Source organism: Schistocerca gregaria, chromosome 7, assembly GCF_023897955.1.
Source record: "Schistocerca gregaria isolate iqSchGreg1 chromosome 7, iqSchGreg1.2, whole genome shotgun sequence".
In the NCBI taxonomy this organism is placed as follows: Eukaryota; Metazoa; Arthropoda; class Insecta; order Orthoptera; family Acrididae; genus Schistocerca; species Schistocerca gregaria.
In genome coordinates, this window is record NC_064926.1 from 388,860,645 (window position 1) to 388,879,387 (window position 18,743).

The 18,743-nt window shown below is 43.7% G+C and overlaps 1 protein-coding gene across 1 annotated transcript in view; it reads left to right on the plus strand.

Moving 5' to 3' along the window:
• The window catches only part of LOC126281387 (odorant receptor 43a-like), a 90,960-nt gene that overhangs the window by 13,158 nt on the left and 59,059 nt on the right, over positions 1-18,743 (plus strand). The window contains exons 3-4 of the mRNA XM_049980313.1: positions 3,219-3,712; positions 11,639-11,738. Coding sequence (XP_049836270.1) covers positions 3,219-3,712; positions 11,639-11,738 — 594 coding nt within the window. The remainder of the gene's footprint in view (positions 1-3,218; positions 3,713-11,638; positions 11,739-18,743) is intronic.

Here is an 18,743-nt window from a genome sequence, read left to right on the forward strand (position 1 = left end):
TATATACAGGGTGGTCCATTGATCGTGACTGGGCCAAACATCTCACGAAATAAGCGTCAAATGAAAAAACTAAAAAAAACGAAACTTGTCTAGCTTGAAGGGGAAAACCAGATGGCGCTACGGTTGGCCCACTGGATGGCGCTGCCATAGGTCAAACGGATATCAACTGCTTTTTTTAAAAAATAGGAACCCCCATTTTTATTATATATTCGTGTAGTACGTAAAGAAATATGAATGTTTTAGTTGGACCACTTTTTTCGCTTTGTGGTAGGTGTCGTTGTAATAGTCACAAACCTATGGCTCACAATTTTAGACAAATAGTTGGTAACAGGTAGGTTTTTAAATTAAAATACAGAACGTAAGTTGTTCCAATGTGATACATATACCTTTGTGAACTTATCATATCTGAGGACGCATGCTGTTACAGCGTCATTACCTGCAAATACCACATCAATGCAATAAATGCTCAAATTGATGGTCGTCAACCTCAATGCATTTGGCAATACGTGTAACGACATTCCTCTCAACAGCGAGTAGTTCGCCTTCCGTAACGTTCGCACATCCATTGACAATGCGCTGACGCATGTTGTCAGGCGTTGTCGGTGGGTCACGATAGTAAATGGTCTTCAACTTTCCCCATAGAAACAAATCCGGGGACGTCAGATATGGTGAACGTGTGGGCCATGGTATGGTGCTTCGGCGACCAATCCATCTGTCATGACGTATGTCATTCAGTACCGCTTCAATCGCATGCGAGCTATGAGCCGCATATCCATCATGTTGGAAGTACATCGCAATTCTGTCATGCAGTGAAACACCTTTTAGTAGCATTGGTAGAACATTACGTAGGAAATCACCACCATTTAGATTGCCATCGATAAAATGGGGGCCAATTATCGTTCCTCCCATAGTGCCGCACCATACATCGTGGATTTTCCGTTGCCCAATACTGCATATTATGCCGGTTTACGTTACCACTGTTGGTGAATGACGCTTCGTCGCTAAATACAACGCGTGCAAAAAATCTGTCATCGTCCCGTAATTTCTCTTGTGCCCAGGGGCATAACTGTACACGACGTTTAAATTCGTCACCATTCATTTCCTGGTGCATAGAAATATGGCATGGGTGCAATCGATGTTGATGTAGCACTCTCAACACCGACGTTTTTGAGATTCCCGATTCTCGCGCCATTTGTCTGCTACTGATGTGCAGATTAGCTGCGACAGCAGCTAAAACACCTACTTGGGCATCATCATTTGTTGCAGGTCATGGTTGACGTTTCACATATGTCTAACACTTCCTGTTTCCTTAAATAACGTAACTATCCAGCGAACGGTACGGACACTTGCATGATGTCGCCCAGGATACCGAGCAGCATACATAGCACACGCCCATTGGGCATATTGATCACAATAGCGATACATCAACACAATATCGACCTTTTCCACAATTGGTAAACGGTCCTTTTTAACACGAAGCAAATACCGTCCACACTGGCGGAATGTTATTTTTTTTTCTTTATTGTGATTTCATTCCCCTGCCCCATATGGGCAGGGGAGGGCTGTCAGTGGCACAATCCGCCGCTCTTCAGCCGAGCGACATTACAACTAAAACAAGAATAAAATGATGCATACATAAGGAGATAAAAAAGGGGAACATAAAACAGAGTAAGGGGAGAAAATGGAGGTAAAATATACACTGACATGGAGACGTTCATGGGGGACAGTTAAAAAAAGTCACCAGAAAGTTAAAAAACACAATTTGCGATTCTTAAAACACAGAGAAAACACTGCATGCGCAGGCACAGGTTAAAAGTCGGCCACAGTAGTAAAAACACTCTGGAACAACACACTTGAAACCCACTTGGAGCACACATGACGAACAATAAAACTGCCAGGCGGAACCTGCCGAGGGAAAAGGTCAGAGAGTATGGAAAAGGAAGGGAGAGCAAGGGGCAACTGGGCAAGCGGCGGGATGAAGAGAGGAGGGGCATCAGTGGGTTCACAAAGAGGCAGGAGACACGTGGGGCGGGAGAGGAAGAGGGAAGACAGGGCAGGAGGGAGCGCAGAGACACTGGAAGGATGCACAAGATATGGAGGGGGAAGCCGCTCAGGAGGAGGGAGGGGGAGGAAAGGGAGCCCAGAAGAGGAGGCAGGAAGAAGGGGTTATTGTTGGTAGGAAGGGTAGATGTCAGGGCAAAGCTCATCATCCGAGAGGGATAGACAGTGGAAGTTGTGTTGGGAAAGGAGATGGAGGGTGTGGAGATGGAGAGAGTATGGGACACAACGGTAAAGGTGCGGCAACTGGTTGGAGGTTGAGAGGATGGGAGAAACCAGGGGGTGAGGGAGATCAAGGCGGCAGACAATATAGAGTGTGCGGATGTGTTCAAGGAAAAGGAGAAGGTGGGAGAAGGGGACAAGGTCGTAGAGGATGCGCATGGGGGATGGAAGGCGCACGCGGACGGCGAGGCGGAGCGCATGGCATTCGAGGATTTGGAGGGCTTTATAGAACGGGGGAGAGGCGGAACCCCAAGCGACGCTGGCATAACAGAGGATGGGGCGGATCAAGTATTTGTAGGTGTGAAGGATGGTGGAAGGATGCAGACTCCACGTCCGGCCGGACAGGAGTTTCAGGAGGTGGAGGCGGTTGTGAACTTTGTTTTGGATGGTAAGGAGATGGGCGGAATGTTACGCGATACCACTTACTTATACGTTTGTGACTATTACAGCGTTATGTATCACAAAGCGAAAAAAGTAGTCCAACTAAAACATTCATATATCTTTACGTACTATACGAATATGTAAGAAAAATGGGGTTCCTATTTTAAAAAAACGAAGTTGATATCCGTTCGACCTATGGCAGCGCCATCTAGCGAGCCAACCATAGAGCCATCTGGTTTCCCCCTTCAAGCTAGACGAGTTTCGTTCTTTGTAGTTTTTTCGTTTGACGCTTATTTCGTGAGATATTTGGCCCGGTCACTATCAATGGACCAGAGTGTAGAGAAGTGACTGGAAGGTGTAGCTAACTGTGCGAAATATTTTTTTTTTTTTATTTTTCAATGTGGTTCCACTTTGCAACCGACCGTCACTTCCATTCTGAACAGCCCTCATACATTACAACTTCTGTCAGTTTCTCCTGTCCTAATAGCACGACGTTACTTGGGAGATAGCACGGACGTGTAGCTCACTCTGCAAGAAACCTGCCTGACGTGCGACAGGTGATGACCGGGATCCCGACGATGATGTGGATGCTGGAGCCGCTGTTCTCCGGTGGAGAGGATTCTCCGCAGGGGCGCAGCCTCCCTCTGCCCACGTGGCTGCCCGACACCCTGCAGCAGTCGCCCACGTACGAGCTGCTCTACGTGCTGCAGGTGTTCACAATCGTCGTCGCGATAGCCGTGTCCGTCTACCTCAACATCTTCTTCGCGGTCCTCATGCTGAGCACCGCAGCCGAGCTGCACGTCCTTAACAACAACATGATGGCGATGGGGAAGTTCGGGGACAACGAGACGGCCGAGAGCTACAGGGGAGATGAGGGAGTACAAAGAGACGGGGTCACTTCCAGTTTGTTAAGCAGTCATCGTAGACCTCGTGGAAAATTAGTAGCAGCGGGCCACTCGTTGCCTGTAGCTGTGTGCACACACAATGGTAGTCACGATCAGATGTATCACCAACTAATAAAGAATATTCGGCATCATCAAGTGATCCTTAGGTAAGTTGATTACTTATTTCTGTTAGTTTGACACTGGACGAATTGTGCACTCTGTACAGCAAAAAAAGGATATATGCAGTTGGCTGTAAAATTTGCAACACCAAGAAGTCGATATGCAGCAAACGTCAAAGTTGATGGGAAGTGTACTACATGCTTCGATATGCAACCACACAAAGGAGCTAGGAGTATCGTATTCCTCCCTTTCGCTGAAGACAGCAATCTCACCTGCAAATCTACATCTACACCTACATGATTACTTTGTAATTCACAACTGAGTGCCTGACAGAAGGTTCATTGTCCCACCTTCGATCTATTTGTCTACCATACCATTATCGCTTAGCGCGCGGACAAAACGAACACTTAAATATTTCTGCGTGAGCTATGATTTCTCTTATTTAATTTAGATGTTCATTCCTCGTTATTCAGGTGGGCGTCGACAGAATATTTCCACAATAAGAGCAGAAGCTGGTGACGGAAATTTCATGAGAAGATCCTGCTGCAACGAAAATTGCCTTTGTTTTAATGACTGCCATCCCACTTCACGTATCATAACCGTGAAGCACTGTATCCTTATTTTAACTTTTTCGATGTCCTCCATCGATTCTATGTGTCGCGGATCCCACAGCGCACAGTAATACTCCAGAAGAGGATATACTAACGTATAGACAATTTCTTTGGTAGACCTGTTGCATTTTCTCAGTATTCTGCCAATAAATCTTAGTTTTTGGTTTGCTTTACCCACGACATTCCAGCTTAAGTTATTTGTAATTCTAATCCCTAAGTACTTAGTCCAGTTTATAGCGTATAGTTATGTGTGATTGATCATGTAACTGAAGTTTAGCAGACTCCTTTTAGTACTCGAGTGGATGACCTCACACTCTTCGCACTTGGCCCTTTTCGCACCATATAGATATCTTGTCTAAATCGTTTTGTAATTTGTTCTTATCATCTTATGACTTTATAAGACGCTAAATGACTGCATCATCTACAAAAAATCTAACAGTGCTACTCAGATTGTCTCCTAAATCGTTTATGTAGCTCAGGAACAGCAGAGGGCCTATAACATTTTCTTGGAGAACACCAGGTAATGTTACTTCTGTTTTACTCTATGACTTTCTGTCACTTACTACGAACTGTGACCTTTCTGACAGAAAGTCACGAATTCATTCGCACAATTGAGACGTTAGTCCAAAGGCAAACAATTAGATTAGAAGCGCCTTGTAAGGTACGGTGTCAAAAGCCTTCTGGAAATACGGAATCAGTTTGACATCCCCTCCTAACAGTAATTCTCCTTCGTGAAAATAAAGAGCTAGATGTGTTTCACAAGAACGATATTTTCCGAATCCGTTTTGGCTATTTGTCAATGAATCGTTTTCTTCGAGATAGCTCATAGTGTTCGAACACAGTATATGTTCCAAAATCCTTCTGCAAATCGACGTTACCAACATGGGTCCGTAGTTCAGCGCATTACTCCTATTTACTTTCTTGACTGTTGGTTTGACTTGTGCAGTTTTCCAGTCTTTAGGTGCGGATCTTTCAACGAGCAATCAATTGTATGTGACTACTAAATATGGAGCTAATGTATGAGCATACAATGGCAGGATCCTGACTGGGATACAATCAGGATCAGAGGCCTTCCCTTTATTAAGTGATTTCATCTGCTTCGCTACACGCAGGATATATACTTTTAACTTACTGATGTTGGCAGCTGTTCTTGGTTCAAATTCTGGAATATTTATGTCGTCTTTTTTGATGAAGAGATTTCAGAAAACCATATTTAGCATTCCTGGTACAGTGACACTGTCATCAGTAAAATCACCATTGTTATCGAGCAGTGAAGGTATTGATTGTGTCTTTCCGCTGATGTACTTCACATACTACTAGAATATCTTTCGATTACACTAGTTAACAGCCATTTTGCATCTGGGATGTGATACGTCAACTAGTATGTACAGGGTGTTTCAGAAATGACCGGTATATTTGAAACGGCAATAAAACCTAAACGAGCAGCGATAGAAATACACCGTTTGTTGCAATATGCTTGGGACAACAGTACATTTTCAGGCGGACAAACTTTCGAAATTACAGTAGTTACAATTTTCAACAACAGATGGTGCTGCAAGTGATGTGAAAGACATAGAAGACAACGCAGTCTGTGGGTGCGCCAATCTGTACGTCGTCTTTCTGCTGTAAGCGTGTGCTGTTCACAACGTGCAACTGTGCTGTGGACAACATGGTTTATTCCTTAGAACAGAGGATTTTTCTGGTGTTGGAATTCCACCGCCTAGAACACAGTGTTGTTGCAACAAGACGAAGTTTTCAACGGAGGTTTAATGTAACCAAAGGACCGAAAAGCGATACAATAAAGGATCTGTTTGAAAAATTTCAACGGACTAGGAACGTGATGGATGAACGTGCTGGAAAGGTAGGGCGACCGCGTACGGCAACCACAGAGGGCAACGTGCAGCTAGTGCAGCAGGTGATCCAACAGCGGCCTCGGGTTTCCGTTCGCCGTGTTGCAGCTGCGGTCCAAATGACGCCAACGTCCACGTATCGTCTCATGCGCCAGAGTTGACACCTCTATCCATACAAAATTCAAATGCGGCAACCCCTCAGCACCGCTACCATGGCTGCACGAGAGACATTCGCTAACGATATAGTGCACAGGATTGATTACGGCGATATGCATGTGGGCAGCATTTGGTTTACTGACGAAGCTTATTTTTACCTGGACGGCTTCGTCAATAAACAGAACTGGCGCATATGGGGAACCGAAAAGCCCCATGTTGCAGTCCCATCGTCCCTGCATCCTCAAAAAGTACTGGTCTGGGCCGCCATTTCTTCCAAAGGAATCATTGGCCCATTTTTCAGATCCGAAACGATTACTGCATCACGCTATCTGGACATTCTTCGTGAATTTGTGGCGGTACAAACTGCCTTAGACGACACTGCGAACACCTCGTTGTTTATGCAAGATGGTGCCCGGCCACATCGCACGGCCAACGTCTTTAATTTCTTGAATGAATATTTCGATGATCGTGTGATTGCTTTGGGCTATCCGAAACATACAGGAGGCGGCGTGGATTGGCCTCCCTATTCGCCAGACGTGAACCCCTGTGACTTCTTTCTGTGGGGACACTTGAAAGACCAGGTGTACCGCCAGAATCCAGAAACAATTGAACAGCTGAAGCTGTACATCTCATCTGCATGTGAAGCCATTCCGCCAGACACGTTGTCAAAGGTTTCGGGTAATTTCATTCAGAGACTACGCCATATTATTGCTACGCATGGTGAATATGTGGAAAATATCTTACTATAGAGTTTCCCAGACCGCAGCGCCATCTGTTGTTGACAGTTGTAACTACTGTAATTTCGAAAGTTTGTCTGCCTGAAAATGTACTGTTGTCCCAAGCATATTGCAACAAACGGTGTATTTCTATCGCTGCTCGTTTAGTTTGTATTGCCGTTTCAAATATACCGGTCATTTTTGAAATACCCTGTATTTGGTGTGTAGAATCCGAATATACCTTTCAAAATGTTCTAGCACGTACCATTTTTGAGTTTTTAAAGTTTTTTTTCGGATTCAGTATTTTGCTGTTCTTCTGTTTTGATGTTTAATTGTTGGTTTTTGATTTGCAGAGGAGAGCTAGAAGATGTACAAATCGTCAGTAATTCAGTGGTGTGAAAGAGATCCTCAGTGAGTGTTTCTTGTGGAAGATAGTGCAAAGTTTTTGTGTTTGAAACCTACACTAAGAAAAATGGCAACTAGTAAATCTCCTTGCTGTCTAAACCACCCCGACAACTTTTGTTATGTGTGTGGGAAATTCACTCCAAAAGCCCAAAGAAAACCAATCACTGTTTTGGTTAAGAATTCACATAAATTGTATTTTGATCGTACTGTTGGTGATCAAGATAACAATTTTGCACCTCATATTGCCTGCATAACCTGCAGGAAAACCTTAACCGAGTGGTTGAAAGGAAAACGCCGAGTCATGCTGTTCGCTGTTCCGATGCTGTGGTGTGAGCCTAATGACCGTTATTCAGACTGTTACTTCTGTCTTACAAATATTTTGGGACATTCAAGCAAAACTAGACATAAAATAAAGTATCCAAATGTATCTTCAGTGCATTTGCCTGTGCCCTATGATGAGGGGTTGCCTGTTCCTGTCTGTAACTTGAAACCCACGGAACCAGACACCACGTCATGTGAATCGGAAAGTACTGAACATATAGAAGAGTGCTGCCCTCTATATCATGACACTTCGCCTCAGCTCTTCAACTAAAAGGAATAGAACGATTCGGTTCGCAATCTAAAACTTTCGAGACAGCAAGCTGAGCTCTTGGGGTCGAGACTGCAACAACGGAATCTTCTAGCTCCAGGGACAAAAATTTCCTGTTTCACATCAAGAGGTGCTTCCTTCCCTCGATATTTTGATATTGACTTCACCAGTGTATTCAGCACCCCAAAATCAGGTAAATCCACCCATTTACAAATCAGATGCAAAAAAGTTAAAATTTGTTAAGTAGTGTTATCTGTCAGATTTCGAGATACACTTTTGTCGTGGAAAATATTAAAAGCATCTCGCATTGTTCGCGCTCCATTTCGATCTTCTGCAAAATTTCGACTATCTTGAGGGTTTTGCGTTCTTTCAAATTTGCCATACTTTGTTCGTTCCTTCTGCAACAATGTTCTAATGTTGTACCATGGGAAATCAGTTTCATCTCTTATTAATTTGTTTGGAATATCTCTCTCAATAGCAGTCAATACTATTTGTTTGAATTTAAACAGCATCCGGTTTACGATTACAAATTCAGATTGGAAGCAGTCGAGACTACCTCTTAGGAACGCCTCTGTTCACTGTTATCTTTAGTTCTTCCTTTTTCCTGTTGCTTTTTACCGTTTGGATGTGGGGTCGACACTGCTGTATAGGTTTTGGCAGTGTTAGCGGCTTTTGGTGTCCAGATGTCCTTCCTGACACCAGGAAGGAATCTGTGAACCCCATGTGTCTGCTTGTAGTATAGATTACGTGTTTAGGTGGGGTAACGGTTTCTAAATGTTTTCGGGGCACAGGTCCCAGCCCAGTATTTACCTAGTTGGGGGTGGGAAACCACCTAAAAACCACATCCAGGCTGGCTGACTCATCAGACCTCGTCGTTAAATCCGCTCCTGGTTCGTCTTCCCCTGTCCCGTTTTCTTGCAATGCTCGGTTTACATTTCAGCAAGATAACGCTCGCCCGCACACGGCGAGATTTTCTACTGCTTGTCTTCGTGCTTGCCGAACCTTACCTTGACCAGTAAGGTATCTTACCAATTGAGAAAGTTGTGGATTATTATAGGCAGAGCCCTCCAACCATCTCGCGATTTTGACGATCTAACAACAACTCTACCAATCAATGCCAAGCCGAATAACTGCTTGCGTAAGGGCCAGAGGTAGACCAAGAGGATACTGACTTGCTCTGTTTGAGACGCTCTTTCTCTTGAATAAATCATTCAGTTTTTGTGAAATTGTAATAATTTGCTTTTTCTTACATATACATCGCGTCTCCCGATGTCCTTCTCATTCGGATAATCCCATCGTGGCGTGTCTTCTTCTTTCTTTCTTTCTTTCTTGAAATGACAATAATCACGTTATGTGTGCAGCAGTTCAGATATACAACCATGGTCACGTAACGAGAAACAAATATTGTATTCCATTTTAAAAGCGTTGTAATCTAGGAAATCTTGTCAGTATTGTATTTCGTAATCTGTTCGTTATTATTATGCTATTACACATCAATATTCAGAAAGTGAAATGAAATTAAGTAGAACTATTGTCAAAAATCAGTTACAAGTTAAAACATTTTGAAATAGAAACTGTTGGCAACTAACACTAGTTTCCAATTTAGAGACAGGGAAAATTGTTAATACATTAAAGAAACTCAGTTCATTTGCAAACATTACGTTTTCCATGGTAAAATGATTTCCTGTTGAAAGGTACAAGAGGATGCACGTCTGACGAGGTATGGCCTAACCGTCCACACGTTATGTAACTAATTTTAAAAATATACAGAATTTTATTCACCATAAAACTCTGTAACTGAAGAATTAACATTATGCTCAAAATACCTTTCATATGTCATCCAGCACTTAAATATGTCGAATTTGCAATGTTTACAAACGCTCCACAAAACACAACCTCACCTCTAAAAATGGTTCAAATGGCTCTGAGCACTATTGGACTTAACTTCTGAGGTCATCAGTTCCTTAGAACTTAGAACTACTTAAACCTAACTAACCTGAGGGTATCACACACATCCATGCCCGAGGCAGGATTCGAACCTGCGACCGTAGCGGTCGCGCGGTTCCAGACTGCAGCTCCTGGAACCGCTCGGCCACCTCGGCCGGCACCTCATCTCTCTCAACAACCAAAACAGTAAAATATTCCGGATACTGTTTGTGGTGGTCTCTAATGTGCTGTCCTTCATGTTATTGTAAATATTGGAACAGCGAGCAAGAAACATCATGTGTTCTTAGCTAAACTATCCTCTAGGTACAATACTCTCTGCTACGCGTTGGAGAGTAAGAGCCACAAGTTTCACTTAATGTTCTCCCGATATACACAAAACAAATATTCTTGTATTTGTAACAGCATTGTGTATAATAGCTTCTAAAAAATACACAAAACAAATATTCTTGTATTTGTAACAGCATTGTGTATAATAGCTTCTTCTCCTTAGAAAGTTTTTGTTTTGAAACCATGTTTAGTCATAGAGTAAGTATTTCACTCTACAGCGCAACGTGCGTTCGTTTAAAACTTCATGGCAGACTAATATTCTGTGATGGACCGGGACTCAGATCTAGGGCCTTTCCTTGAGGGTAGGAGAAAGATTCTAGCCGAAGCTATGCCGCGCTGGTGCCTCGTGAGTTGGGCTCGGGTAGCTCTCCACGCGAACCGACTATTGACAATTTACATCAAACTTTATTGTTTGGAAATTAGTTGCTGGTGCAATAACCACTTAGGGACAGTTAAAATTAATAAAGGAATTAAATAAAAAATACACCTGTTACTGAAACTAGGAGGACGCGAGCTGATGCCATCATAAATGCTACTTCGGAGACTTATTGAAATATGATGTCAGCCAGATTAACAAAGTTAAGGATGTGCTTCATTGCCCTCATTTTAGCTATGTGTAAATAAGAAGAGTTTTTCCATTAAAGCGTCCTGCATATGTTACTCAATCTTTTATTTCCATCACCACTAAAGAATTTTATATCTACATTTCTTTCGTGACCATAGTGGATGACGCTGTGATTTGTCCTTAAAATCCAAGGTGGTCATTTTCTCTGAGGTATGTGTATTCCAGAAGAAGATTTAAGTTTCTCAAGTATTTAGTAGTCTGCCAAAATTCCAGATCCGCCACGCTGTTTGAACCTAAAGTTTCGTATTTGATCATTCTATATTAATAACTGTTCTTGATAATTTTACGCTCGATGTGACTATTCTTCCCGTGTAGAAGTGAAGGAAGGCACAAGAGAAAGTAATTTAAACAAAGGGCAATAAAGCTTTAGAACAAAATTGATGGCCTTAGCCTTTCCAACTCTCATTTCGTTTGTAGCTGCAGGCGATTGAGCTTAATCTCTTGGGAGCATGAAGTGTTAGCTAACTGAGTTGCTTGTAGTAACATTTTATTCACACTCCCTTAAAAATGACGAGGTATCGCAGGCTGCGATAAGAAAGTGAGATGGTGTCCGTGTAACTTAAAAACAGTGATAAGTTAGCTACCCTACGGCTAATCTTAACTAACTTACGCAAAAAATTATTGTATTACGAAACTTAAACTGTAAGTTTTGGTTTAAACTAGGTGTAAGGGTGTTCTAGTGGTATAACATTTCAGATGTATTTCGGTGATATTTGCATAACTAACACTAGTTTTCGTTATTTACAGGTCTGTTGCAGAGCTGCAAAAAGCTATGACTCACTCTATTTTCGTTCTTCTCTTTTTAAACATGCTTAATATTTGCGTCGTCATCTTCGCTGGAACTACGGTAAGTTAATTCTTAACAATACACGCATAACTAAACAGGGAAAGTTGTTGCTGAAAGTGAATGTTGTTTCCTCAGGCTAGGTCTGTACACAAGATGTAATGATAAAATGTGGTATTACTAGAACCAAGGTGCTTCATAAGCTATTTTGGAATATCTTTCTTCATTAAAGCACGTATTGCAAAAAATGTGTCCGATTTCTATACGCTGAACGGGTCAACTGAATGATGGGGTCAACTTGTCGGCTTTGACCAATGACATATTTTAGCCATAGATATTAGTTTGTTTATTTTCGAGCCATAGATAATAAATTGGTTATCTTCTGTGGCAAAGCACCATAAACGTATATAAAAATAAATTAATGTACTATTAAGAGATAGATATTATGTACGCTTTTTGTCGCTTGTGGTAATTTTTAATTATTTGTGTACATATTTTGAATTATACCTTTGTCTGATACTGAGTCGTTCCAGTTGCTGATCCCTCTCCCATTGGTTTGTATCCTGTACTACGTAGGTCAAATGAAGAATAGGTTACTAGTACCAATCAAGGCGAAAAAACGACAAACGTAACACTGGCATCTTGGACCTCAACTAAACTACGAAGGTTGTATCCTATACTTCAGATGAGCTATATAGGTCAACTGAAGTACAGATACAAACGTTACGTTTGTCGCTTTTGTTACCTTCACTAGTACTATTATCCTAGTCAACAGTTGATCTATGTAGGTCAACTGACGTACAGGATACAAATTTTACTTGTGTCTCATATCTCGCCTTCGCCAGTACTAGTATCCTATTCTTCAGTTGACGTATGTGGGTCATACAGGAAGTACAGGATATAAATTTTAAGTTTGTTGCCTTTTTTGCCTTCGCTAGTGCTAGTCTTATTCCTCGTTTGACCTATATAGGTCAACTGAAGTACACATCACGAATTTTATGTATGTCGAATTATTAGCCTTTGCGATTACTAGTATCCTTCTCTTCAGTTGACGTATCTAGGTCATCTAAAGTGCAGGATAAAAATTTTACGTTGCTTGCCTTTTTTTGCCTTCGCTAGTACTAGCATCCTATTTTTCAGCTGACCTATGTAAGTCAACTGAAGTACAGGCTACAAATTTTACTTTGTCGCTTTTTTCATTTTCGCTAGTACTAATACCGATACAAATTTTACTTAAGTCGCATTTTTCGCCTTCACTAGTACTAGTATCCAGTTCTTCAATTGATCTAAGTAGATTAACGATTGTTGGCTTTTTTTTGCCTTCGCTAGTACTAGTATCCTACTCTTCAGTTGATACTAGGACTAGCGAAATCGAAAAACCGACATACGTAAAATATGTACATATGCCATCTGAGGTACTCCAAGCCAAAGTTACGTACGTCGCTTTTTTTTTCTAGCACTGGTATCCCATCCTTCGGTTAACCTATATAGGTCTTCTGAAGAATACGATACTATGCTTTTGCACTGTGAAAAAAGGTGATGTACGTAACATAACGTCCGAAGTATGGATGTACGTCATATATGTTCACGATATGTTTTCTATGTACTACAAATCTGTGGTAACTTGTGACGCAATTGGTCAAAGCCGACGGGGTGTATCCCATTCTTCAGTATTCCCCATTAAACTCTCGCTAATCCAGCTCTCAGTAGTTCGGCCTCTCAGTAACGCGACCCACATCCGGCCTCTAAAGCTTCAAGCACAAACGACGGGCACAATAAATCACTGCGTTCAACAATATTGTTCGTTAGTTACAACTTGAAACAATGCTGTACATTCCTGGAGGAGGAGAAATGAAGAACATGTTGTTAAGTAGCTGAATGGGGAAAACTGTAAGATACACTCCTGGAAATGGAAAAAAGAACACATTGACACCGGTGTGTCAGACCCACCATACTTGCTCCGGACACTGCGAGAGGGCTGTACAAGCAATGATCACACGCACGGCACAGCGGACACACCAGGAACCGCGGTGTTGGCCGTCGAATGGCGCTAGCTGCGCAGCATTTGTGCACCGCCGCCGTCAGCGTCAGCCAGTTTGCCGTGGCATACGGAGCTCCATCGCAGTCTTTAACACTGGTAGCATGCCGCGACAGCGTGGACGTGAACCATATGTGCAGTTGACGGACTTTGAGCGAGGGCGTATAATGGACATGCGGGAGGCCGGGTGGACGTACCGCCGAATTGCTCAACACGTGGGGCGTGAGGTCTCCACAGTACATCGATGTTGTCGCCAGTGGTCGGTGGAAGGTGCACGTGCCCGTCGACCTGGGACCGGACCGCAGCGACGCACGGATGCACGCCAAGACCGTAGGATCCTACGCAGTGCCGTAGGGGACCGCACCGCCACTTCCCAGCAAATTAGGGACACTGTTGCTCCTGGGGTATCGGCGAGGACCATTCGCAACCGTCTCCATGAAGCTGGGCTACGGCACCGCACACCGTTAGGCCGTCTTCCGCTCACTCCCCATTATCGTGCAGCCCGCCTCCGGTGGTGTCGCGACAGGCGTGAATGGAGGAACGAATGGAGACGTGTCGTCTTCAGCGATGAGAGTCGCTTCTGCCTTGGTGCCAATGATGGTCGTATTCGTGTTTGGCGCCGTGCAGGTGAGCGCCACAATCAGGACTGCATACGACCGAGGCACACAGGGCCAACACCCGGCATCATGGTGTGGGGAGCGATCTCCTACACTGGCCGTACACCTCTGGTGATCGTCGAGGGGACACTGAATAGTGCACGGTACATCCAAACCGTCATCGAACCCATCGTTCTACCATTCCTAGACCGGCAAGGGAACTTGCTGTTCCAACAAGACAATGCACGTCCGCATGTATCCCGTGCCACCCAACGTGCTCTAGAAGGAGTAAGTCAACTACCCTGGCCAGCAAGATCTCCGGATCTGTCCCCCATTGAGCATGTTTGGGACTGGATGAAGCGTCGTCTCACGCGGTCTGCACGTCCAGCACGAACGCTGGTCCAGCTGAGGCGCCAGGTGGAAATGGCATGGCAAGCCGTTCCACAGGACTACATCCAGCACCTCTACGATCATCTCCATTGGAGAATAGCAGCCTGCATTGCTGCGAAAGGTGGATATACACTGTACTAGTGCCGACATTGTGCATGCTCTGTTGCCTGTGTCTATGTGCCTGTGGTTCTGTCAGTGTGATCATGTGATGTATCTGACCCCAGGAATGTGTCAATAAAGTTTCCCCTTCCTGAGACAATGAATTCACGGTGTTCTTATTTCAATTTCCAGGAGTGTAGAACAAATTTTAAGAGATGAAGAAATAATCGGAAGTGTACAGGAAAGTAACAGTGACAGGGAAGGAAAAAAAGGAGGAGAAAGCATAGAGATTTCTCACACTGCTGATGCTGAAGGTGCAGACATCTTCTGGAGTATATTAAGCATCAACCAGATACATGTCATCCTGATGTAATGGTTGTAAAGCTGTCGTATGCCGGCGCCGCGTATCATCATTGCGATTACTAAAAATTCGGGACATGTTTCATTCGAGAACTTCGTTTCCTATGAAAATGAATGAATCTTAGGATTTAATAAAATATAGCCCATATGTGTTTATATTAACTCTCAGACATTCTCAATATTCCGGTACTTCCGCTAATGTGGCACCCATATGTGCAAGAAATGCCCAGATCACCGACAGTCAAGATCGCAATTACACTATCAACTTGACGCAAAATATAACGTCATTTAAATGGCCGTCAAGCAAGAATTTCAGTCAAATTGCTATTTTAGAATAATTTCTCTGTGATTCGGACTTAGTTTTATCTTAACGTACTTACTTTCTTTTCAAGTGTGAACGGTTTTGGTTTGATGAAGTAAGTTTTGCTTTTTAAATAACATTTGATCAAACTTCTCTTTGCAAAAAGATATTGATAGCATCCCTCATACAATGAAATAGAGTATCCAAATAGGATACTCCTACTTGCAGAACATCTTGTACTGGTATCTTCAAATACATAATGTTTGTGGTTATTACGTTACGTAGGACATCACTTAAGCTACACCAAGGAAAACCAGTTGCTGATTACGTAATATTGATCACCACTAAAAGTGATATGGTAGTAAATCACATTTCATTGGCATATGTTTGCAAAGATCCGAGGGAATGGAGGAAGATAGGGATTTAACGTCGCGTCGAGACAACCAAATCATTAGAGACGGAGCACAAGCCGGGATACAGGAAGGACGTTGAAAGTGTACGCTCTTGTCAAAGAAACTATCCCAAGATTTTCCTTAAGCGATTTAGGAAAATAAACATAACTGGGTTGCAGGATGATAATTTCAAACGCCATCCTACCTAATGCATATATAATGTCTCCTCACTGCGCCGCTCCAATGGTCCCGAACTCAACAATGAGACGACGTCCATCACTAAAATTTTAGACAATTGAAACGCTTCAGCCGCGACTAGAACACTAGGTAAGTTGTTTGTGTATCTATTATAACATTAGAAACAGGACAAATTCAGCTTAATACAGTCAGAGAGTCCCTTTAGTCAGCCATAGTGCCAGTAGTGTCAGTGTCGCCCTAACCGCCGTCTGCTTCACGTCTGCTGTGCAGCGAGCTACCTTAATTTAAGTATTAACTGTATTTTTCTTACTTGTCACTTCTTCTTCTGCGTGTTTTTGCTTTTAGGAAGCTTTAATAGTCGAGTGCTATTAAGTGTTCCATAGATTTCGTGTTTGTTTTGAATACAGTCAGAGAGTCCCTTTAGTCAGCCATAGTGCTAGTAGTGCTAGTGTTTGTTTTGAATACAGTCCAGAGACAGGTAGTGCTATTTTCCTTGTTTTCTACAAGGAGTGGTTAGCAATCACACTTTAGTCAATAATCAACCGCCTTTAGTGAATTAGCAGTCTATTTAAAAGTTTCTTCACACTCTATAGTAAATTGACTTCTTAGGATGGATAGGATGTGTGGCTGCTGTGTACGGACGCAGGAGGAGCTGGCCACTCTTCGCGAACAGCTGAGCGTGTTGATGGCCGCGGTCAGCCGTCTTCAGGCTGCTGCCTCGGAGTGTAGCGGCAGTGGGGAGTCTGGTGCGTCGCAAGGTACACCCCAGGTGTTACATGCTTCACCCACTGTCCCTGCTGTCGAGACATCTTCGCGGGTACCGGGCGCGGTTGGGCCACCCTCTCCCCAAGGGGAGTGGCGGGTTCAGCGGCGTTCGCGGCGCACGAGGCGGAGGGTCAATGTGGAGGCTGGCCGTGTGGCATCGCCCGCTCTGCCTGTGAGTGGACATGTGGCAGCTCCTTCAGCAAGGTCCGAGCAGGCACATGGGGGGAGGGGTTTATTAGTTATTGGGAGCTCCAATGTTAGGCGGGTGATGGAGCCCCTTAGGGAAATAGCGGAAAGGTCGGGGAAGAAGGCCAGTGTTCACTCTGTCTGCTTGCCGGGGGGTCTCATCCGAGATGTGGAGGAGGCCCTACCGGCGGCGATAGAGAGCACTGGGTGCACACGACTGCAAATTGTTGCTCATGTCGGCACCAATGACTCCTGCCGTCTGGGTTCAGAGGTCATCCTCAGTTCGTACAGGCGGCTGGCGGAGTTGGTGAAGGCGGAAAGCCTCGCTCGCGGGGTGGAATCAGAGCTAACTATTTGTAGTATCGTTCCCAGAACCGATCGCGGTCCTCTGGTTTGGAGCCGAGTGGAAGGCTTAAACCAGAGGCTCAGACGATTCTGCGGGGAGCTGGGGTGCAAATTTCTCGACCTCCGCTATCGGGTGGAGAAATGTAGGGTCCCCCTGAATAGGTCAGGCGTGCACTACACGCCGGAAGCGGCTACGAGGGTAGCGGAGTACGTGTGGAGTGCACATGGGGTTTTTTTAGGTTAGAGAATTCCCTCCCTAGGCCCGACAAGACGCCTCCTGAGACGCGGCAAGGCAGTAGGCAAAATGCAACAAGGAATAACAATATTAATGTGCTTATAGTAAACTGCAGGAGCGTCTATAGAAAGGTCCCAGAACTGCTCTCATTAATAAACGGTCACAACGCCCATATAGTACTAGGAACAGAAAGTTGGCTGAAACCAGACGTAAACAGTAATGAAATGCTAAACTCGGATTGGAATGTATACCGCAGAGATAGGCTGGACAGTGAAGGGGGAGGCGTGTTTATAGCGATAAGAAGTGCAATAGTATCGAAGGAAATTGACGGAGATTCGAATTGTGAAATGATTTGGGTGAAGGTCACGGTTAAAGCAGGGTCAGACATGGTAATTGGATGTCTCTATAGGCCCCCGGGCTCAGCAGCTGTTGTGGCTCAGCACCTGAAGAATAATTTGGAAAATATTTCGAGTAGATTTCCCCACCATGTTATAGTTCTGGGTGGAGATTTTAATTTGCCGGATATAGACTGGGAGACTCAGACGTTCATAACGGGTGGCAGGGACAAAGAATCTAGTGAAATATTTTTAAGTGCTTTATCTGAAAACTACCTTGAGCAGTTAAATAGAAAACCGACTCGTGGCGATAACATATTAGACCTTCTGGTGACAAACAGACCCGAACTATTTGAATCAGTTAATGCAGAACAGGGAATCAGCGATCATAAAGCGGTTACTGCATCGATGATTTCAGCCGTAAATAGAAATATTAAAAAAGGTAGGAAGATTTTTCTGTTTAGCAAAAGTGACAAAAAGCAGATTTCAGAGTACTTGGTGGCTCAACACAAAAGTTTTGTCTCAAGTACAGACAGTGTTGAGGATCAGTGGACAAAGTTCAAAACCATGGTACAATATGCGTTAGATGAGTATGTGCCAAGCAGGATCGTAAGAGATGGGAAAGAGCCACCGTGGTACAACAACCGAGTTAGAAAACTGCTGCGGAAGCAAAGGGAACTTCACAGCAAACATAAACATAGCCAAAGCCTTGCAGACAAACAAAAATTACGCGAAGCGAAATGCAGTGTGAGGAGTGCTATGCGAGAGGCTTTCAATGAATTCGAAAGTAAAGTTCTATGTACTGACTTGGCAGAAAATCCTAAGAAA